The sequence below is a fragment of the Harpia harpyja genome, chromosome Z (genome assembly GCF_026419915.1).
Source record: "Harpia harpyja isolate bHarHar1 chromosome Z, bHarHar1 primary haplotype, whole genome shotgun sequence".
NCBI lineage: Eukaryota > Metazoa > Chordata > Aves > Accipitriformes > Accipitridae > Harpia > Harpia harpyja.
The window spans coordinates 1,869,124-1,891,958 of NC_068969.1; the positions used below are offsets into that span (position 1 = coordinate 1,869,124).

At 39.1% G+C, this 22,835-nt stretch overlaps 1 protein-coding gene across 5 annotated transcripts in view; it reads left to right on the forward strand.

Moving 5' to 3' along the window:
• Positions 1-12,442, forward strand: part of NUP210 (nucleoporin 210) — a 70,833-nt gene extending 58,391 nt beyond the window's left edge. For 3 of the 5 annotated variants that reach the window (XM_052777211.1, XM_052777212.1, XM_052777215.1), the window contains 10 exons: positions 1,037-1,212; positions 2,586-2,803; positions 3,334-3,470; positions 4,264-4,387; positions 5,336-5,482; positions 7,394-7,644; positions 8,235-8,454; positions 9,041-9,136; positions 9,274-9,357; positions 10,437-12,442. In XM_052777211.1, the coding sequence (XP_052633171.1) occupies positions 1,037-1,212; positions 2,586-2,803; positions 3,334-3,470; positions 4,264-4,387; positions 5,336-5,482; positions 7,394-7,644; positions 8,235-8,454; positions 9,041-9,136; positions 9,274-9,357; positions 10,437-10,537 (1,554 nt within the window). In that variant the 3' untranslated portion in view covers positions 10,538-12,442. Of the gene's footprint in view, positions 1-1,036; positions 1,213-2,585; positions 2,804-3,333; positions 3,471-4,263; positions 4,388-5,335; positions 5,483-7,393; positions 7,645-8,234; positions 8,455-9,040; positions 9,137-9,273; positions 9,358-9,971 lie in introns of all 5 variants that reach the window. The other 2 variants (XM_052777213.1, XM_052777214.1) reach the window with 2 other exon arrangements.
• The last annotated feature ends 10,393 nt before the right edge of the window (positions 12,443-22,835 follow it).

The window sequence follows — 22,835 nt, forward strand, 5'->3', positions numbered from 1 at the left end:
GTCAGAAAAACCAGCCCAGCACACAACTCAGGAGGAAAGTTCCTCATGAGTGTTGTTCCTTCCCACCTCTGGGACCCCTGTTGTCAGGCCACTGCAGGCCTGTTTGAGGTGCAGCAATTTGTAGTGTCTATGATGTTGCTTGACAAGGATCACTAGGGAATAGCTTTGCAGCTATTGCTCATCTTTCCTCTTCTGGGCAAACCTTCGCTCAAACAGAGCCAAGGCTGTTAGAAACTGCGTGTATCATCTTGGTTTTCTCACCTGGTGCAAGGGAACTGGGGAAACAGTGACCATTTCGTCCCCTTACTCTCACATGCATTGCAAGTTACTCCTGTTCTAGTAACTAGGGAATGAATTACAGGTTTTGTATCAAGAATTACTGGGAGAGAAGTCTAGGGGCAACTTGTTCTCTTGCATATTCAGGGAGTCTTAACAGTTTTAATTTATAGGATAATAATGTAGTCTCTGAAGTCTGCGATGTGTGTTTCTACATCATTATTGCTTTCTTCAATTCCCAGTGCTATTAGAGAAAAATACTAAGAAATATCTGATGGGAGGGTGTAAAGAAGACAGAGCCAGACTTTTCTCAGTGGTGCTCAATGACAGGGCAAGAGGGAACACACAAGAATTGAAACACATGAAATTGTGTCTGAATATAGGACAGCACTTTTTTACTGTGGTGGGTGTTGAACACTGGCACAGATTGCCCAGAGAGATGGTGGAGTCTTCATCCTAGGAGACGCCTGCACATGAGCCTGGGCAACTGGCTCTAGGTAACCCAGCTTGAGCGGTGTGGAGCTGGACTAGACGATCCCCAGAGGCCCCTTTCAACCTCAGCTATTCTGTGATTCTGTGAAATATATGTACTGATGATAAAAGCTCCATGTCTCAGTACTGTCATATGGTTAAATATATAGCAAATTGTTCACGAAGGAAGCTTTGTGTATTTGCATAATAAGAACTCTTTTAGATTATTTTTATGGAGGCATCAAAAAAAACAATTTAATTTTGCTTTTCACTGCTGATGTTTTTACAGGTATACCCCATCTCATACCTAAGAATCTCCATGAGTCCTATTCTGCACACACAAAACAAAGAGGCATTACTGGCTCTCCCCCTGGGTGTGACACTGACATTTACAGTCCATTTTCATGATAACTCTGGAGATACTTTTCATTCGCATAATTCTGTGCTCAACTTTGCAACAAACAGGTAGGTATCTATCACAGGTATTAATTATGGAGGACAAAAAAGGCCAAATACACATAGCCCAGCCACAGCAAGGAACAAAGATTGTTCCAAAGATACCAAGTGAAGATACAGCTTGGACTGGGATTAGCAAAGAAAGGATTTTGTCTCTGCAGTCTTCAGAGGCACGTAGCAGAGAGAAGAGTTCCAGTTAGCAATCGATATTCTCTAGCAAGTGGAAAGTTGCCCAGGTAAGCGTGATCCCCAGTGGGGCTTGCTGGGGTACATTTCTGCTTTAAGTGACTCGGAATCATCAGATTGCATACATCAGTGGCCTATATAAACAATTGATCTTATTAGCATTTGCCTCATCTTACCTCTTTTCTCCTAGTGCTTTGTTACACTGACTCACTTAAGTCTTATATAAGATGGTGAACGTTATGGATCAGGGGCTGTCTCTTCAGATATGCTTGTACAGCCTTTGCACACAGCAGAGCCAAGCCGCAAAAGGCTTTTTGGTCTCTGCCTCAAAGAATAATAAATATTATAAAACAGCTGCCTTTGGTCATTAGTAAACAATCACATTCCATTACTATAACATAGCTTGTTTTCTGCAGAGCACTTTGCAGTTATAACACAGTGATCACGATTAAAAGGGGAAAAAAAAGGGGGGGGGGTTGAATGCAAGATTTTTCCATTCTCCTACCTAAATGATCTGCAGAAACTTTTATAGCATACAGAGATCCCTGAGATAACACTGCCTTAGCTTCCAAAGTAGATGTGACAGAGCTGCTTCAGCATAGGGCTAATTATTAGCCCTAGAGAGAAAAGCACTGCTCGTTAACCTCAGGTGCAGCACTGTGGTGACCCAGCTCTACTGCTGTCAAGACCTTCACTATCTCCGCGTGGTGCTGCCAGGGTGGGCAGTCTCTGTGCTGGGTGCACTTACAAGTGCTCTGCATGTCAGTGCATGTGGGAATGCTCAATTTTGGTAAATATCAGGACTTGCAATCAAATGTGATTTGGCTTTGTAAAGTTATGGCTGGAAAGCTGCATATTGGTGTTTAAATTTTTTTCCCTTTTCTCACAGAGTTAAGAAGCAAAAGAGATAAATTACCTCATTCTAAAGTTCTACCATTCTTAAAATTAGGAAGTAGTTATACATAATTGTGACCTCAGTATTTCCTCAGCATAATGATGTGAGAACTGAAATTTGCCTCAGTAGCACCTAAACAATTTTTATATCTTCCTCATTTTGTCAGACTTCTTTAGAAGATAACCATTGCTGAAAACAAAAAGGCAACCGTCTAAAAAGAGTTCAATGCCTACTATTTATTGTAGAGATAATGACATTAGCAAACTTGCCTTAATATAAAAGCATTTCTTTTTATCTGTAGAGATGACTTTGTACAGATTGGGAAAGGAGCCACAAACAACACATTTATAATCCGGACTGTAAATGTAGGTTTGACCTTGCTTAAAGTCTGGGATGCAGAACAGAGTGGAATTGCAGACTACGTACCACTTCCTGTGCAACATGCCATTTTTCCTGAACTTATAGATGTGGTGGTAGGTGATGTCCTCTGTTTGAGTACTTCACTGATGAACCAAGAAGGTAAGCAGCACTTGCTGTGTTTTTGCAGCTATATAATTTGACATCAGTGTAACTCTTTCTCATTCTCAGGAAAACTAAATGCATAATTAATGATGTTTTTTCAGAATCAAATGTCACTGTTCTTGTTAATGATAAAAATAGGTTTGATCAACTACTCTAATTTTAATTGTACCATGCAATATGTTGATTGTATTGAATTCACAAGTATCAGACTTCAGACATTTCCATTCTGTTAGCTTGAAAGGCTTAGTTTTTAGGGGAATCATGCAGAGTCAGGACTGTCTTAACTTCACTCACTGTACTTGTTTTAGTATTAAGGGGCCTTTGTCAGAGTAACTGCAAGTCAGTTTGGTGTTGGGTTGCCAGCCTTCCGCGATGTGAGACCCTAGAATCTAGTTTCTGTGAATTGGGAAGTGTGTACCCATGCTGCCTGTGCAGTGGATACATACATACAGACAGCAATGTGATAATGCAATGCTTTAGTTAAGCATAAATTAGTTGAACAGTGTCCAAATGGTGTGTCTTCTCAGGCCTGCCGGGCGTCTGGAGCTCCTCGTTAAGTAGTGTTCTTCAAGTGGACTCCAAGACTGGTGTAGCAGTGGCAAAGGATTCTGGTGTTGTCACTGTCTATTACGAGATTCCTGGATTACTTAAAACATACAGGGAGGTAAGGCACTGGTAAATCCTACCGGAACTGCTGATGTTTGTTTGCTTCAGGTGGACCCTGACCAAAAATGTATTCTGTGATTTTTTTTTTTAAATTTATTTATTTTTTTTAATACTTAGAAACATTCTTTTTAAAGGAAAAGGTATTAGAAATGCAGATGGTTGGAAAGTATTTGGTATGTGTCCAAACACATCATGGTTTTTTTTAATCATCTATGTTAAGGAAGAAAATGTAGTGTAATTGTTTCTATTTTTAGCCTATACTGTTCTTATATTGTACATTTTGATTCATTTGCTTGGCTAAGTTGTTTCCAGATGCTAAACAATTTTTGAGTATGGCTGCTTTTATGAATGAAGTTTCACTGCAGGATGAGATGCCAACAAGAACTTTCTGAAGTGTTGTACCATATTACTATGCATCACTGATCAGAACTACTCAAATGATTTTGTTTATCTACAGTGCAATCGAACTGTTGACACAATTCACTGTATCAGCTAACATAAGCACTAGATATTCTTTCTAAATTAAATTTAGACATACAGCTTTATGCCTGTTAACTTATGAAGGTTTGGTAGAAAGAAAAAAATGTTCTTACTACCTTGAACTGCCTTGAAAGGCAGTTTCTAAAATTAGAGAAATGTAGGATTTCTTACAAAGAGAAACATGACATCTTGGAGTCTTCTGTTATACATACAAGGATGTGTGCGTTTCACAATCAGTCCAGTCTGCTTTTGCCTTAGTTTTTATTTGTAAAAATAGGTTTTGGTGACAATGTAGTTCATCCTTTTTTCAGATATTGATTAATATACCTCAGAGGACTACAGCAATGCATGTAAGTGGAGTGAAAACAAGCTTACAAGGAGTTGCAGCCTCAAAAGTGATAGTTTCAGTTGGGGAAAGAAATAAAAATTTGAAAGGTATGATGAAAAAAAATCTTTATGCTGATTGTTTATTGTATGTTTGTGTATTAATGATAGGTGGTTTTGGTTTGTGTTTTGGTGGTTTTGTTTGTTTTTAAGGGTCAGTGAGCTGGTGTAGCAAGATCTCTATGAACTTCTAGTGCCTTTCTGGAATCCCAGGAGCTCTGGAAGAATTCTAGGGCCATGTTACAGAATTTGGAGGGTGTTCTGGGGCACTATTAAGATTTCACAACTAATAAAATTGGTAGATAATAGAAGTGTTGTTTCTGATCATATCAAAAAACAGTTAATAGGCAATCAGCTGATTGTTTGCTTATTTGTTTAATTCCAATTGCCTTCTTGAAGTTACTATTATTTTTTTACTGAGCATGTTTAAAGTAGTTACCATCCTTAAATCTTTTACAGAAATTATCAGCAATTAGAATCAATACAAAGATTAAGCATCATGTTGTGTCTGCTATTTAATAAGCTGTATTTTGTTTGATTATGGTTTCTTTTAGGTTTTAGCTTAACACTTAGCACTTGTTCAAATACTATTTTATTGTGCCTTATGTAAATTATTAGCCTACCGAAAAACCATCTTGCCAGATACTAAAATATAAATCGAGACTCCCAGGATCATATAAGTTATTCAACAGACACATCTGAGCTGAAAATTCTCTCGAGTTCATTCTTTCCTGTAAATAAATTATTCCTGTCAAAAAAACCCCACAACATATAAAATTTTCATTTGCTGTGTCTTTGGGATTAGACCTGAGATAGGACAGCTGTCTATGATTTCCAGCTATTTTAAGATCGTCATAACCTTGTGAAACTATTTCAGAAGGTGGCAGAATAACCTGATATTTCAAGCCATGGTTTTGCTTTTAATTAATTAAAAACTAATTAGTTACAATTTTCTTTTCTAATTAATTAATTGGAGATTAATTTTTTCTTTCCCCTTAGGAGAGTGCTTGCCTGCTCAGATTGAAGCCATTGCTGAATTACAACCACAGTCCATTATCAATTGCCATCTCGATTTTAACAATGATGTGTTTGACTTCCCAGCACGTGATATTTTTATAGCAGAGCCTGGATTTGATGCAGTTTCAGGTAAGATGAGACAAGATGCCACACTCCAGGCAGACACTTTGAATTCTGCTGTGTTTTAGTCCAAATGCCCTTTGACCCAGCAGATTTCCTTCTGAAGCCTCTGAGCTTTACTGTGTAGGATTTCAGGCTTCAGTGAGTTGTTAACGTGTACTCTCCTTGTTTAACTCTAGGGTTTTCTGCATGTGACAGAAACGTTTATTTGTTTTCAGAGAAAGCCAGAAATCAGTAGCAGCTCATTTCATATGTTTTTCAGAGTTGTGGTAGTAAGTGAGGAGGAAACTCGGAAGCATTATTTTACTGGGTTGGGGAACAAACTTTGATATGTTTTTTGACTACAAATTTAGGTCCTAATTTTGCACATTACTACTCATATATTTGTAGGTATGCAGACAGTCCAATGGTACCTTGAGACAGAAGTGATGGTATTGCAGAATGTAGACATAATACACTGAGGTCACACACTTTACAGAGATAGCAGCTGCCATATTTTACTCCAGCTGAACTGTACAAAAAATAGATTGCCTTGTATATAACAATTTAGAAAAGAATATCAGGCCCTGTATTTGTTAAACTATGGAACTTCCTCCTTCAGCTGGTAAAAATGAGCTCTCAGGTGACAAATATTCCAAAATTGGGTATCTTTGCAGCTGTAAACATCTAGTGGCTCTTTTGGGCGTTTTCTTGCCATACGTCAGTGCCTTTACCATATACTTAAATGCAGTGGAAGTTAAGACTAGGGATAAGAGAAACAATCATGAGTTTTAATGTCTCTGTACCAAGGATCTTTAGATTTCACCAAATTATACTCTGTATTTGTGTTTGATGCTGGCCTTTTAAAAACCCTGCCACTGTAGTTATTGCAGTATAACTAACCTCAGTGATTAAAATGAGGGAAATAGCATAAATGTGAAAATCTGGTGAAAGTAAATAATTTTGAATTCTTTGTATGCTGCAATTTAAAGATTCCTGGAATTTTCATGCTTTCAAACTTTCCTGCACAACCTGAGTGCTGTAATCTCTTATGAAAGGTAGAATTCTTATGTATCCCCAAAACAACATGAACTGGGACTTAAAAGGAGGGGAAATTACTAGATACTGTGGAAATGGAAATAAAATTGTGAAAGTCTACAACATGTGTTAGCGTTTCATAACCATAACATGATTTTAAAAGGAACCACAACAGTGTGGACTGCATGGAAATAACATTAATTATCTGTCCCCATTGTGTACCCATTGTGTGAAACACTATTATACTTTGCATAATAGTGGCTGCCTCTGTTACTTCATTGGGGAAAGAAAATAGGGAGAAAACATGCACCTAGCAAGTACTGCTTGTTACTTATGCTTTGTATCTTCTATATTGGGGGAATTTTTTACTATCTTTATCGCTAATAATAGACAAATGGGTCCCATAAGAGACTAGAAACATGGTGAATATCTAACCTTTAAAGAAGCTTTTATAAATAATAAACCATGTCTCCACAGAGTTGAGGATGGTGATGGTAACTGGCTAAAATTTTAACATTATGTGAAGAGAATATGAAATAGGATGTTAAATATTGTTTTCAGTAAAGCCTTTCTATCAATATTAGCATAAATGTTATATTTGAAGTGGAATTGAGTCTCACTAGCATATTAAAATAAAATGGGACCGAAAACTGCCATTTTAGTGTTTTTGTCACGATGGTTAGTTTGGGACAAGAAATAACTTCTGTTGTTTCAGTACTGGGATTGTGATGCTTGGACCAGCAGACAGTGTGCCATTCACCTATGCACTCCTGATCTTGCTGTTTGTTGAATTTTAGCACCTTTTTTAGCTCTTGTCTAAAGATGTCACAGAAATCTCACTCTGCATGGAGAAAAAACAATGAAGATGAGCAATTAACAGTCAAACTGATTTTGTTTCTATAGGACATTACACCTGTTCCATCACAATGCACAGGCTTACTGACAAGCAGCTGAAGCATCTCAGCCTGAGTAAAACTGCACTCAGAGTTACAGCTTCAATCCAAGGCAGCCACTTCTCTGGGGAGCAGATCAGCACTGAAGTGCCATTCAATCCTGGGTTTTATGCTGACCAAACGGAAATGCTTTTAAGTAACCATTACACAAGCTCTGATGTGAAAATATTTGGTGCCACTGAAATTCTTGATACCCTGGAGGTGAGTGTATTGCTGGAAAGTATCACAACACAGTTGAAAGCATTTTGAACTGCTATATGCAACTTTCTAACCAAACGCACTCTGTGCCACCTTTACCATGTCAAGATTGTTCCTGAGATGATTTGGCAATGCTCATCTTGGAATGTATTCCTCCTCAGTTTTCACTTTTGTTTTGGGGCAGTAGAAATGTGTCGGGCTCACCTGTGCGCTAGCTGGGGTGTGTTAGCCAGCTCACAGGTGGGGAAGCAGAAAATCTGCCTGATTCCTGCGGGCAGGGGTAGGTTATTGCCCGCTTACTTGTTTGACTGCCCATGGTTCACATAGACCAATAAGGGATACTTTGATTTTTGCCTGTATGGGGTTAGCCCAGACCCACAGAAACAGCAGTTAATAGGGCAACCATAACAATAAACAGGGGTGAAGTGCTGCAGGTGTCACTGTAAAGTGACAACCAAGTCCGACTCCTGCTGAGGGGTGAGTTGCTCTGTGTTTCTATGGAATAACATATTTCTGATATGTGGCCTGGAAGATGGATGTGTGCTGTGCTTTCTCAAGCAGTCTATTTCAGGTTGCTTTTTTTTCCTTGGCAGGTGAAATGTGGGTCACCAACAGTGAAGGCGTTTGAGAAAGAGAAATCCTACGGGCTGCCTAGTTATGCAGTCTACACCGTTAGTCTGTCTGATCCAAGAGTTTCAAGCCAGGGATCCTTATCAACCACTCTCACTGTCTCTAGTCCTATGACTGACCAGTCTATCACTATCCCGGTGACAGTGATTTACTTGACTGACAGAACCAGCACACCAGTGAGACGTAAGTTTATCTCTAGGCTTCGTATGCCAGAATAAACCTCTAACTTCCATTAATGTTCATGAGGTTATAAAATTTCGTGTGTTAAAATCTGAGCTGGCAGCTAACGTTATCATTGACACGTAGGCTGTTCACTGTGACCAGAAGACTTGAATACAATTGCTCATTATGACTGAAGCTGAACATATTTTCCTTTTGGCTCGGTCCAAAATACTCTGTTGTAGTTGGCATAAATATCCCAGTGCTAAAGTGTCTGAAAGTAATTTTTTTTTGCTCTACTTTTATTTACTCCCAAGCATGCCTTGTTAATTTGAAAACAGATTAGCATTTGGGGGCTGAGAAAGTAAAGAACACGCTTAAGATTGTATATCAATGTCTTAAGCTGTTATTGGCAGATTTTGAAGACTGTATTGGAAATAGTTGCTAGAATCGAAGTCGTATTATCTAAGTTGATTACACTTACTTGCTATAAATAAAAACCTTCTTTTGGCTATTTCAGTTTGAGTTAAGAACTGTTAACTCTTAAAGCAGATTGGGGAAGATGCTCTTTTAACTCAATATTATTGTCTCCTCTTAATTGATTCTACAGATGGAGCCAGTCTATTCCAGCACTTTCTTGATTCTTATCAAGTAATGTTCTTCACACTTTTTGCACTATTAGCAGGGACAGCTGTTATGATTATAGGTAAGAGAATAAAAAATTGCAGAAGTATTTTTTCCATAACTTCTTACAATGCATTAGCTGTAAGATAAAGGAATAATTTCCATGTGAAATGATTTTTATTTTTATTGTTTGTTTTGTTTTTTTATAATGTCTTGCAGCCTATCATGCAGTTTTCTCACCAAAAGAACAGCACAGTCATCCAGCATTTACCCCAAGGACAAGTCCTCAACACAGCCATAACAGTAAGCAGCTGTTACCCAGTTATAAATGAATTAATTGATAAGTCCAGCTATTGCATTTGAGTTGAACGTTAGGGAAGTATGACTATGAGAAAGCCTGTATACTGAATATTACAACAAGCACCATGCCAGTTCCTAGGAAACTTGTTGCCCCACCCCCCAACCTCCCCTTTACCTACTGTTAATTCTTTTGAAACTCTTGGCCAGCTTCAGCCATGTTGGAAATAGGGAGTGGGTTAAAAGTCTAAGAATTCACGCAAATCATGAGGAGAGAGATCCACAGTTTTGCTCCTGCTGAGGGGAAAGTAAAGCAGAGCTCAGCTGCTGATGTGGTGTGCTTGGCAGCAGCTGGCTGGTTAGTCAGTTCATGGGATGTCAGATTAGCTGCAGCATGTGCTGCATCTCTTGTGCTGTCTGCGTGCTGCGAGGTACTGCGAACTGGGGCTATTGTAAGAGACAGGGAAGGGCAAATGTGAGGCGACAAAGGACACAAGTCTATAGAAGACGTAGTTGTGTTGCTCAGGGAATAGTTTGTTCCTTCACCGCTTTTGATCTTGCAGTCATTTTTCATCTATTTTTTTGACATCATATTTATTCCCTATTTTACCTATTTGCAGTGTTGCAGAATCAAACTCTCAGAAATATGCAAAAAATACCCATTCACTTGGAAGGTCTGTAATCAACAGTGGCTATTAAAACAAAATTCACATGATTATAGATGTATTTAAGTTATGGTGAACTGCAGTCCTGTTTGTAAAAACACATGCCTGATGCTTCAGATGAAGTAAGGCAAATTCAGACTGAAAGTTATTTGCTGAGTTGAAATATGTTGTGCCCCATTCAGAAGACTTAATCAATTCTTTAATTAAAGTTCCTCATAGGAAGACTTACAAAATTTTGGTACTTATAAGATGTCTTTTCAATAGGCAATAAGCTAAAGGGGTTATTTCACTTTGAATGGATCATTAGACTTGCTTGCCAGGTGTTCCAGCAGATGATCAACAGCAGTTATTTGTTTGTTTCTTTTTCCACTATTCCTGAGTATGATTGGGGTTTTTTTCTCCTTTTCCCCTCTGTTTTAGGTTTCTCTGTATCACCTGTGCTTTCCTTCAGTCCTCAGTCCTCAAGCAGGAAAACAAGCCCATCATCCACGCTCTGGAGCACTGATTATGGTTCACGTTAGACACAGCAGGACTTGTCTTCATGCACTAGGGCTGGAAAATAAAAATAAAAAAAAATAATAAAAAAAACCCCCACAAAACAGTGCCTTGAACAATAGCAAATTGAAGAACTTTCACAGTTTTGATATGATTCATCTCTTGAATGTAACTAGCTTCATAATTATTTTTTTTATATTTAGAGCTCTTTGAATTTTTTGTTTTATGTCACTGCTTCAGTTCTCTAAAACTTATTTTATCTGCTGTTTTGTGCTCAGTTGACAACGATGACTGGACTAAAAGCAGTGTTTATGCTAAGCTAGCTTTCTTGCACTCTTCAAGCAACTAGAAGTTATGTCTAAGTGACAGTAACGAAAGTTTTTTACTTAGATTTTGTAAAAAATAACTTTCTTTTTAATGAACTCTTTTAAAAAGGGAAATAGAAAAACAGGTGAAATATGAGCCAAAAATATGAAGGATTATATATTTCAAAGAACTAGTTTTTTATTTTGAGTTCCAAAGACTCAGGAATGTACTGCACTGATAAGTGTTCTTATGTTTAGCCTTACAATGTGATTCATCACCGTAATTTGCTGTTTTAACATTAGGAATGCTGGAACAACTGTGAATAATTTGGAGTTTTTTTACAACAACAACAAAAAAGAAAAACGTAACTATCTTAGTGTGGCTTCCTTTGGGTACAACTGCAGTATTCCTTTCTTGTTACTGTAAGCACTTTTTTTGGACTGGGAATGTGAAAGCATGTGCCTTCTAAGAGGACCTTTCTTCTGGTAGTAAATATTTTTAATTGAAGGCAATTATCTTACCTGTGTTCTGATATAAATATAATACATTTATATAGGTCATTTCACAGATAGAAGTACCTCAATAGAAACTGAGCCTCCTTTTATTACCACTAGTCATCTGGTGCACTGGAAAGTAAGTGGCTTATTTCACACTTGCAATGAGTGACCTTTTCAGTTGGTTCAATCTGCTTGTGTCTGCCGTATTTATGTACAAACTGACACAGCCACGCCCTAAATCTTCCTTTAAACTGTACAGTAAGATATTACCGGTATAACCAGACTTTGGAATATTTGTACGGTAATATCCTACTAATAAGTGCTCATTTGTAAGTCTGTAAAATACAATGTAGCATTTAATTGCATAAGTATTAATGTGGGGGTTTTTTGGTTGACTTTCTGGTTTTCTTCTTCACTGGCTAAGACACACAGATATAAAATGCACAATTCCGGGTACATCAGAAAGTACTCTGCTAAACCAGGCAATTGATCACTGTGTGCTCAGATGTATTTTGCTTTCTAAACAAGATGGCAGTGAGGTATGCTAACATGAACTTTTTTCTAAATTAATTTTAAACAGATGAGAAGAAAAACTTGGTTCCAATTCTAGTTCTAAAATACTTCCCTGAGAATAGAAAAAAAACTATCTCAGTTGGAACCCTTTATTTTGAGGATTATAATCATAATCACAGTAATGTTTAATCCATAAGCAGTATTTTGCAGCTATCAGATAAGGGCTTTGTTTACATAGAACAAGTATCACAGTTTTTTAATTGTGAATAACACTCTGGCTGTCTGAACGCTCCTAAGGACCATAATGAAAGTGATTGCAATTGTTCTATTTCAAAGAACAAAATATTTCATGCAAAATATATTGTGTGCAGAACTATGTGGGCAAATAGAGGAATGGAATGCAGTCACAGTTTACGGCATACAGTTTTGGTTTCACGCAGTATTACAAAAAAGCAACATTGTTACATGTTATTGTATTGAGTCTTCTGTAACTTATTGGCTAGTTTTGGAGAAGTTGTGCCTTACATGCTAGCACTACTTAAAATTGACAATTTGGATGTAAATAATAATCATTTGTATCTGTATTATTTAATAAAGCTTTGTCCAATTCCTTTAGTATGCTATTGATGAGCTTTCTTGTGTTTTGGCTATTCAGAATTTAGCACTAGACTATATTCTTTGTACTTCACCTCCTACAGCCCCTCAGTATTTGCAGTAATGATTTTACATTCTTAATTTTCACTTTTGTTGACAATGTAATGTTTTTAAATATTTTGACAATTTTTCATCTAGTATTTGTTGTCAGGGTCTTTTCCCAGTTTCACTAAGCATCTTCAATTCCTGCTGAAGTCAGTGGTGGCTGAAGAAGCAGCTCTTCATTTTCCAGATTTGTTCAAGCTTCCACTTTGTTCATTTGGATTTTTAAGGAAAGATGTCATCTTTTTCCACTTCCTTTCAGAGAGAAATGAAAGGGTTATGCGTATCTCAGTGCTACTGTGATAAACATTTCAGAAATGCTTACAGGAAAGGTTTTGCTCTCCTACTCCTTCTCTTTCCTGTTCAGCCTACCAGTCTGGCACTGAATGTCCTGAAAAATGAACTGCTCCAAGTGGTGGGAATACTTTGGCAAATGCCCACTGTTTATTTCACCTCTTTAGGCAAGTAGTTGCAGTCTGCTGGCATGCGTCTTCATGAAATGTGATTTGCCACAAGCTAGAGCTAGAGGGGGGGGAGTTAAGGGGGGGGGGGGGAAATAATCTATGAAATAGGGAGCTGGTATAGTTCAAGAGCCAACCTGCTGCAAGCCTTTAGGAGCTTCAGTGGTCTGTTGGGTGACTGCTGCGTGGGTGGGATTTGGGGATATAAATTTTTCTGAGCATGTTGCCAATGTAAAGATTAATTTTTTAGGTTTTTTTTTTAATTGACTAAAATGAGGTTTGAGGTTTTTGCATTTGGAGTTGTTCCTCTATTCACTTACTGCTTGTTCCTGAGTGTTTGCAGGGCTGTTGGGAATGTGTATATTGTAAGGTAGATGTCTTATGTGAGCTGACTTGTCTTTTAAAGTTTATTAGGTAACAAAACAATCAGAGCTGCACTCAGACACTCTTGGTCCCTTCACATTTGGCAGGAGTTTTGTCTTTGCTCCTTAGTAGAAGCAGAATTTAGTGTGTGCCAGCAACGGCAAGTTCATCACATCACGTTGGTTGTCGGACAAAAAGTTTTTCTTTTTAATGGGCTGACTGGAGCTTCATAAACAATGAAAAAAGCAAATCCAGTCTGCGAGTAGTGAACTCACTGAGCAAATGACTTGGACTGTCCTTGCAGCCTTAGGTTTCCCATCTCTGAATACGTGACCAGGAGGTCTCCGTGGCAGAAACTGCGTTACTGGAAGTGCCTGTGTTAGGCCGCTACTGCGGGACCTGCTCAGGGAACAGGCTTCCCTTTCACAACGGCAAATACTTGCATTGAAAACCCAATTCCAAGACTCTTTTTCCCTCAGAAAATGGAAGCAAACACTGAGAACTCAGCACAGCTGCTCCTGCCACAGAGCGGGTGGGAGCTCAGTGGCCCTGGGGATGGCTGTGGGGACGAGAGCTTTGCTCCCAAATAGAACCGCGGGGCTTTGCTTTAGTTTATCGAATAGGCACCGCTGTAACTTAGAACAAAGTTTAGCTTTTACTTCATATTTTATGTACCTGTGTATGTATGAGTTTCCTGCAATACAGCTCGCACCGGGCCACTGCTGTGGCAAGAGGCGGGCTGGGCCGGGGCGCGGCGTGGCAGCCCCGGCCGCCTGGCTCCAGCCCCTCAGCCCTCTGACCGTCCTCCTAGGCAGCTCAGGAGCGCGCTGCAAACCATCTTGATTCGGAGAATCGCTTCAAAAGCGGCCGAGAGCCCTTTTTTCCGCCGCCGGGCCTCTCTCTCCCCAGCGGCGCCCGGCAGCGCCTTCCCGCCACAGGGCGGCTCCGGGCCCGCCGCGAGCGGCCGCAGCCCCGGGGCGTGGCCTGCGCTGAGGAGAGGCGACGGCTCCGGCTGGGCGCGGTAATGCTGGTCGTGGAGGACCTTCCTCCACCGCCTTTTAACTTGTTTTTTTCCTTTTTAGAACAGTTGTAGTGCAGAAGGGGAGGGGGGGGAATCTTACCATGTACTGTGTTGTTTGGGGTTTTTTTTTAATCCATGCAAACTTGAATGGGCAAAGTCATCTGAAAGATACAGTTGTGTTCGGCAATTGGCATCCACAAGGATTAGGAAAGAGCAGGAAATTTCATCTTTAAAGTAAATTATCATGAAATCCCTGTCAAGTTGTGGCATCTGCGTGGAGGGAGTTCATCCCTGAAGGGGAAGGAGATGTCACGCTAACAGAACAGGCAGCGGTGGCTGAATTATGGTTGGCAGATGTTCAGGTACTTGGAAGGAAGGAAGCATTAGGGAAACATTTAATAATAATATTATTGTATTGAATCATACCGAATACTGAATAATAATATTATCATACTGAAATGTAACAGAAAATATAATAGTACTCATTAGAATTACAGAGTACTATTACTGTTTCCAAAATACCTTTCTCTACTAATTAAAGTTAGCCTTGGGTCTTCTGTGCCTCTCTGAGGAAGAACTATTGAATGAAAATCTATGTCAATCTCATGCTTTTTGGTAAAGTGGCTTAGATTGCTCTCCCAGTTACTGTCACCACATAACTATTAATGGGAGGATGCTCACTTGTGGCAGTGGACATAAAGTCCTCGTGAAAATGGGATTGTTTATAACCTGCGTAGTTCCCTCGTGCGGCTCCTGTGAGCTGATGGGGAGTAGGGGGGGAAAGTGGTGTCTTCCATGAGCAAGAACAGAATTTTTGTTGAAACAGTTCTCCAGAAACAGCAGGGTGTGCGTGCATGCATCCACGCACAACGGCTGAGCACTGCAGCAGCACAAGGCACAGATGGTACCTCCGCTGCATCGGGGATAAAGAGCCTGTTTTCTGTTCTAGGTTGTCTTGCGGCATCCAGAAAGTTCCTGCCTGTCAACAGTTGTTTAGCAGCCATGTTGCAAGGAATTATTTAATTAGACTAGCCAGACTACATTAATATTAGACTTCAAGCCAATCTATCCTAATGTGACATCCCCAACACAGCATAATCATTATCTCTCCATCTCCCCCTTAAAAAGCAAGGCAGATACTGAATAAAACATTGAGCCAACCTTTTCAGTTAAGAGTTCTTCCTGGTGAGGAGCCAGGATTACTGTGTGGTGCTTAAGGAGGTTTTCCTAGCAGCATGGTTGCTGACCTTTGTTCTTTATGTGAAGACTTTTAAGTTTTACAGATGTTAATTTAGCCTCTTTGCTAATCGCTGCATTTACTTTAAGATAATGACATGATTTTCTTCCCTATTTGATTGCTGATATATGCATTCATAAGGTACATACATGTCAGTCATTCCTAAACATCCTCTGAGGATTTCTTAGTACAGGACTCCGCAAGAAGCATGGGGTCTCCTCCTTCTGGTTTCCCCTGTTAGAGATATAGCTGGAGGAGAGCAAGGTCCAGTCAAAGCATGTTGCTCTAGCTCTTGTCTCAGGCAGGGGGTCTCCTAAGAGAAAGCCAGGTAGTAGCCATTGAAATTGTCTGTAGTGCTCTAGGCAGAGTCAGGGTGTACAAGTAAGTTTTGGCAATTTCCTTAGCCAGTTTTGTTAATATATATGCATGTTTATCAGAAAACTCTGGCCTACCATTGTGTTTGTAACAATCCGAGCACAAATGAGGTTCATGAATGAACGTCGGGGAAGAGTCTTTAGGAAAAAATAATTTTTTAAAAAGTAAATCTCGAAGGTAAAGTCTTGCCTTGTGTTGTTCTGAGGAAGCAGTAACAGCACAGGAGCACAGGGTGCCTTCTACTATACCAGTGCAACAACCAGGTGTTAGGAGTTACCCCTAGGTACTTACAACCCCTAGAAGCTTAACCATTAGCTGTAACATTAAGTGTGCAGGTTGCACAAATAAACATTGATATAGTGTATGGAGAATTATGTCTTTGAGTGACTAAGTCGTTGCTGTGTACTTGCTTGTAAACTACTGCCCCCGGGTCCAGGCTGCTGGCTTTGATCTGTGTGACACCAGTACATAAATACAGTCTGCAGCTTCAACTGCTGGAGGGCACCAGACAGTTCACTTCTACAGAAGCAGGAAGAGGTGTGTAGCAGAGCATGTGTACCTCTGTTTTTCCTAAACATCTTGGCCTTTCCTTGCAGGATGTCTCCTGAGATCCTCGGCCAGCACTATACCTTCTGTGTGTATAGCTACCTCTTCAAGAGAGACTTTGAAACTTTGTTGTTCAACAGCATCTTTTCTGGCCATTTCTGTGACATGCGGCTTGCACCTACATTATGCTGTGTCTCACCATTTCCCTGTAATTGCAATGAAACACCCTGATGTAGGAACTCTGCCTGGAGAAGCCCTGGAGATAGTGTTTGGTTGACGGGCAAGGTGTGTGCTCTCGAATTCCTCTTCTTTTAAATGTTTTTTTCTGGTAAGGAAACTAGAAGGTTTTTTCAGGTATTTAGCTTTATGTACTTATGTTAGTCTGTATAGTATTGGTGATATGATTAAAACCACTCCTTTTCAGGTCCTTCTTCATTGTCTCAGTTACAAGTTTAAGGTCATAGCTGGCCTTAAAATCCAGTCTGATCTTCTCCACAACACAGGCCCTTTACTTTCCTCTCATAAGAAATGCATCAACTTTGAAGCTGGAAAAAAAGGCATTTAGTAAGTAATGGTTATCTGACTTAAGGTCTTCAGGTGACATTATATCTTCCATATGTTATTTGTTTTATTGGCAAAATCAAAAAACTTATGCTTTATTTTTAGTTGAATGAATCCGGGTTCACTTTTCAGCTGTTAACTTCAATGAGACAACTCCTCTGTGTAAATTAGGCACAAGAGATTTGGTGATACAGTTTCTCAGGTTCTCCTCTTGAAGCTTGCAAAATTAAAACAAGAATGGGAAACTAATTTTTCTGCTTGATTCATGTTTATCATCATTGTATTTGAGCTGTGAATTTACCAACAGTAAGCCATTTTCCATATTTTCCCTCATACCACTTGTCCTTTCTATCTTCAGAGCTATTTTTATACCACTGCAGGTGGCCTGCTCCAGAGCTTTTTGTATTAATAAACTATTTCCTGCAATTTATAATGTCTTCACAATTCAGCACAGCATCTTGTTTCTCTGTTTAGTGTGCTAACTGTCTCCATTTCAATGCTTTAGGGTCTGTTTTGCCATAATTACTAAACAGATTGCAAGATGCAGTTGCTATTTTCCATTTAGCAGACGTTGTGTACATGTTTATAATTCACCCAATCATTCATTTTTTCTGAGTTCTCTCTTCTTAGTTGCCATGTTATGTTTTAAAGTGCTGTTTGCATTCTGCTTAGTCCCAAGGACTATCTTATGCCTCTTACTTTTGCACTTAGCATAAATAAGTTTATTTTCAAGCTGTTGTACTTATGGATATGTCAGTGTCACTGTTGTGACCTTTCCTTCGATTTTTTTTATCCCATTTTTCATAAGAGAGTGGTTTCTTACTGAGCAAATATGAGGCAATGTGGAGCTGTAGTCCCAAACATTCACCTTCTGTGTTAGAACTCTCTTACTTCCAGGAGTTACTCTCATTGCTGACAACCATCTTCGAGTGCAAACAGTGAAAAAAATCTTAAACATCTTAATGTTACATAGCTTTATTTCTAAGTACAGACTACACCAATCCAGATGTTCTAGTGGGTGCAGTAGTTGCACAGTACCTGTATGTATCTCTGCATTCAGAACACTTTAATGGCAATCTTCAATATTGAATGAGAGAGAGGCTGATTTACTGTTGCTGGTTGTCTTTTCCTGGCAAGACTCCTAGTAAGTGGCTGCTTCACATACACCAGATATCTTGATATCATCCCCCCAAAAGGCCGGGATGTTAAGAGGTGTTTCTTCTACACCATCCTTTGCAAAGGAAAAGACCTCAACAGAGTCAGTGTAAATTTTTTTGCATTGGTACTACAAAGCTCACCTAACCTTTGTAGTTCATCTGGTGTTCGGCTTCTACAGTGTCATCAGTCCGAGTCTGTTTTGAAACCTGACCTGGAATGTCCAAATGTGGAATCGGATTATGGACAGCAGTATGACTTTTAATGTCACTGATACTGTACAGTGCTTTGGATTTTCTGGGGAAAGCAGCAGAAGGAATAAAGGAAATACCAAATGGGTTGAAAGTAGCAGAAACAGAAAGTAGATGAGAAGTCTTTAAGCTGCTTGAATTCTGGGTTATTTCTATCAAGGCTGAGTTTTGACCTATGAAGGGGAGGAAGAGGGGAGCTAAGAAACATTAAAACATGTTAAGAGGAAATGTAATGAACAATCAAATGAAGGAATTGACTCTATTCTCTATGAACATAAGAATAGATCAGAAGCAAAAAGTTTGATGGATTTAAAGGAGAAAAGGCTTTAAAGCAAGGATTATGATGGTATGGCAGGAAGAATAGTTCTCTGAACGTTGCTTTTGGCAGAGAGTCCTTGTGAGAAAAGGCAGCATGTTGCCTAGACCTAGAGTTCAGTGATGAGGTCTGAACTGCAGCAATTTCAAAAGGAATATCCCAGTGTGGAAGATGTTTGAGCCAAGGAGCAGTTCATTTGCTTCCTAAAGCCCCCGATCAATGTCTGGATGGCAATGTAGGGTCAACTGGCAATGCCTAGAAAACACATGTCAAGGAGTCCTACTAGGATCTCTTTTTCCTCTTTACCTGGGAAAGTTCAGGATCACTCCATCTGCATTTCTGAAGATCAGAGAATAAAGATGTTGCTGACATTTCTTTTCCTCCCTCAGAAGAGATGTGCCTCCGCTAGGGAATGATGGCTGTTCATTTGTAAGAGATATGGACAGAGTCAGAATCTTCTAGGAACAGGAAATATTAACCTGAGTTGCAAACGCTCTTCTCTAGTATTAGGGAGTCCGTGTGTAGGCATCTTCTTGTCATCATGGATGTTCTTATAGATAAGGACAAGAATACATAAGAAAAAGGTTCTAGAGAGGCTTTTTTTTGCAACTTTAACCAATCTTAACAGCAGATAATCAGTGAGGATGTCCTCCAGAGCGATCCACTAAGGGGGAGGGGAGGAGGCAAAAGGGAGATGGGCAGGGGGAAATACCATTTAATAAAAGGATGGTCCAGTGATGATCTCAACACTGAAGTTAAATGAGTGCTAGCCAGACATACTGGCCCTCATCTGGGATAGTAATCAGAGGAAATGATCAGGATGCAACAGCTTCCTCACACGAAAGCAAGGCAGCTGGGCTTTCAAGACCTGGCCTTTCAGGGCTTCTAGAATCACTAGGCATATCTGCAATAACAAAATAATGAGACACTACAATATGTACAGTAGTACAGAAATTATTTAGATCTTTTTCCATGTGGAATGTTCTGCTTTCATCACGGAAAAAAAATGAGGGCCAGAGAGGGCGTGTGTGTGGAAAGAAGGTGGCCAGAGGGACTGTCTAAGCTATCAGAAAACAAAAAGCTTCACAGTGTTCTCTGACCCAGGAAATATTCCATTCCCAGTCGTGCAAGCTAATTCCTACCTAGGGACATCCTTTCACATTTTGTATGTGAAAGCACGACATAACCTTACTGGAGAGGCAGACCAGAAATCACTGCAATGGAAGACTTGAGTCTTTGCCTGGGACAATGGTATCCCTAGTAATTAATTTTAGGCCAACACGTGTTAATAGCTTACAGAGACCACCTTTTAAAAAAAATAAGCAGAATTGTCTAGATAAAATCTGGTGACTGACATACAATTTACTGATAAACAGCCTCTGAAGTTCTGGAACTAGTTTTAAATAATTGTTCTGTATCGAATGTATTCATCTTTGAAAGAGACAAGAGGTGGGAGATGCTTTTGTGTTTTGTGGCATATGCTTTGCTTAGAAAATAGAATTCTGAGAATCTGTTAAGTAGTAAGAAAGTGCCCTTAGTAACAAAATAGTGAAAATTGTCATATTTTACCCAAAAGGAAGGGAAAAAATTCATTTTCTAAAGTAATAACTTGTAATTTGACAGCATGAGTCACTTGTGTTATTATGAGTGAGTCATAAATAGAAGAGGCACTAAAAGAGTTATTTTTCAAAATGTATTAAAGTAACAAAGAAACTACCTCTCACAAAATGTTGCTAATAAGGCAACAATACATTGGACAGTCTGAGGCAAAGCTTCTTTGAAATATTTAAGAATTTACTCATTGAAAGTGCTATTTTTATGAACTACTTTTACTATTTTAAAAATAAATGTAAAGGCTGTTTTCAATTATTTTTTTCTGTAAAAGTCAATTAGCCTGCTTTTAATGGAAGTTGGATCAAACCTATAATTAGAAAAACACTAAGAAGCCTTGAGTTTCAGTATTAAGATCCAGCTTCTACCAACAGCGATCCACACTTGAACTCTTCTGCCACGTAGATTTTGATTCAAGTCACCATGAGCACAAACACAGCTATTAAAGATAATTTGGACTCATTACTTCGTGATTGTTCCTACGCATATTTGATCTTTACCCTGATGTGGGGATAAATCAAATCTGGGGGGAACTTCAGAATAATAGCAGCGATATTCCTAGCCTGGTTCTCTAAAGGAAGGAGGCATTTTCAGCCACGCTGTCCCTGTGTCTGTTTGCTTCCACTTACTGTTTTAATTTTGACCCTGATCCCAACCAATTTCAATAATAGAATGGGTATCTAAAGGATAATTAAGTTGACATGAGTTTTGCAAAACTTAATCCTTGTGTAAAGAAAACTTTGTAATTCTGTTTTTAGTGTTGTATAAGCTCATCCTTTGTTAGCTTCTAGGTAACCCACAAAGACATAGGCCTTTACAAATGCCTGATTTGTATGAAAATTTTAGTGAGAGCTTGCAGCCCTCCACGAGGATCAAATCTGTAGGAAAGCAGGCATCAGTAGAGTTTCTCTTCATCCCAAATAGAGAAGATAGGATTTTATTATAATGTAGTTTGTGAACAGAAAAAGACAGTGGACTAAAGTAGCAATATCCAGTGCAATAGCTACCATGCAACATATAAATAGAATCAGTTGTGGAGAAGTGGAGATTTAATGAGACAGAGCTTCATGAATGGTACAAGTTAAAGCAGCAAAGAATAAAGTCAGTAATTTACATCTTACAATTGTTCTGCATCACTGAACAGATTTCATTGTTACTTGGAGTGTTTACTCATTATTAACAATAAAATCTGCAACAATGGCAGGCACAAAACCAATATCAAGTGGAAAAGAACAAAATTGAACAAAAGAAGTAGGAGAAAAAAAAAGGAATGAAGTAAATTGAAAGCAAGTTTGAGCTAGAGGAAAAAAAGAGCAATTCTTTGTGGAAGCAAACATGATGTTACATGGAAAAAAAATAATTTGAATTGGTCTTGCTACTTAGCAATGAATAATGCAAGATAGTACTTATCCTGCATTTCTGAACTTGTGAGCTTTTAGCTCCGTGGACTTCTTTTATATTCTCCCACATACACTCATTTATTAAATGAAAATTCCTTGGGTTTCTATGACTAAAACAGTAAACCAGTACACTCCCCTCATGCTGCACTTGGAGAACAGTCATTTGTGAACTTCCCTTTCCTAAGGATCTGGCATGGTAGAAGCAACGTGGCTGTAATCGATGAACTTGTTAAGGAACCAAAAGATTGGATTACTATATCAACCTTTATTACAGATTCCCAGGCTGAAGCATGTGCTACCGCTCAATTGTTTGCCATTCTTTATTTAGTCCACCACTTGCCTGATGTGTTTCCCACTTCTGTGTTTGCACACTACCTAGCAATGCAGAAGGAAGGAGGAGGAATGGGCTGGTCTCTGACAAGGCCTGTGTATGCTCTCATGATACCGGTAGCCTTATAATTTCATTGGTTGCTTCTGATAATCTCAGTGTCCTTCAAAATTCACACACAGGCTCATCTAACTTCCATTTGATTGTAAACATTAGTTTTGATTCTCTTCTGAAGAATGTTTTGAAATAATTAAATTGGATTATATTTTGGTTCTTTATTCAGTGGCTCTTTGTATTGCATGTATGCAGAAAAATTATTAGTCAGAGACATCGGGGAAATGGTACAGTTCTGTGAGTTTTCTTTTGTTGTTATACGCTGTGCAGCAACAGAAGGTAGACCTTAATGTGTAAAATACTTATCTACCGGCTACGTGACTAAAGACAGGTTCTAGAGAGCTTCAGATCTAGCTGTTTTGGCTGAACCAGGGGAATTATCACAGGCAAGGTGGGATTTTTCTATTCTTTGCATTCTGGAGGACAGCAGAAAACTTGGAAACTGCTACCAGCCCCCACAAACAAAGGAGCTAGGGCATGAATCTGACCACAGCAAGGTAAAAGTCAACAGTTTAAGCTATGACTGACTAGATAAGTTCCCTAACAAATACTGACTATTGTAATTGTAAGTGG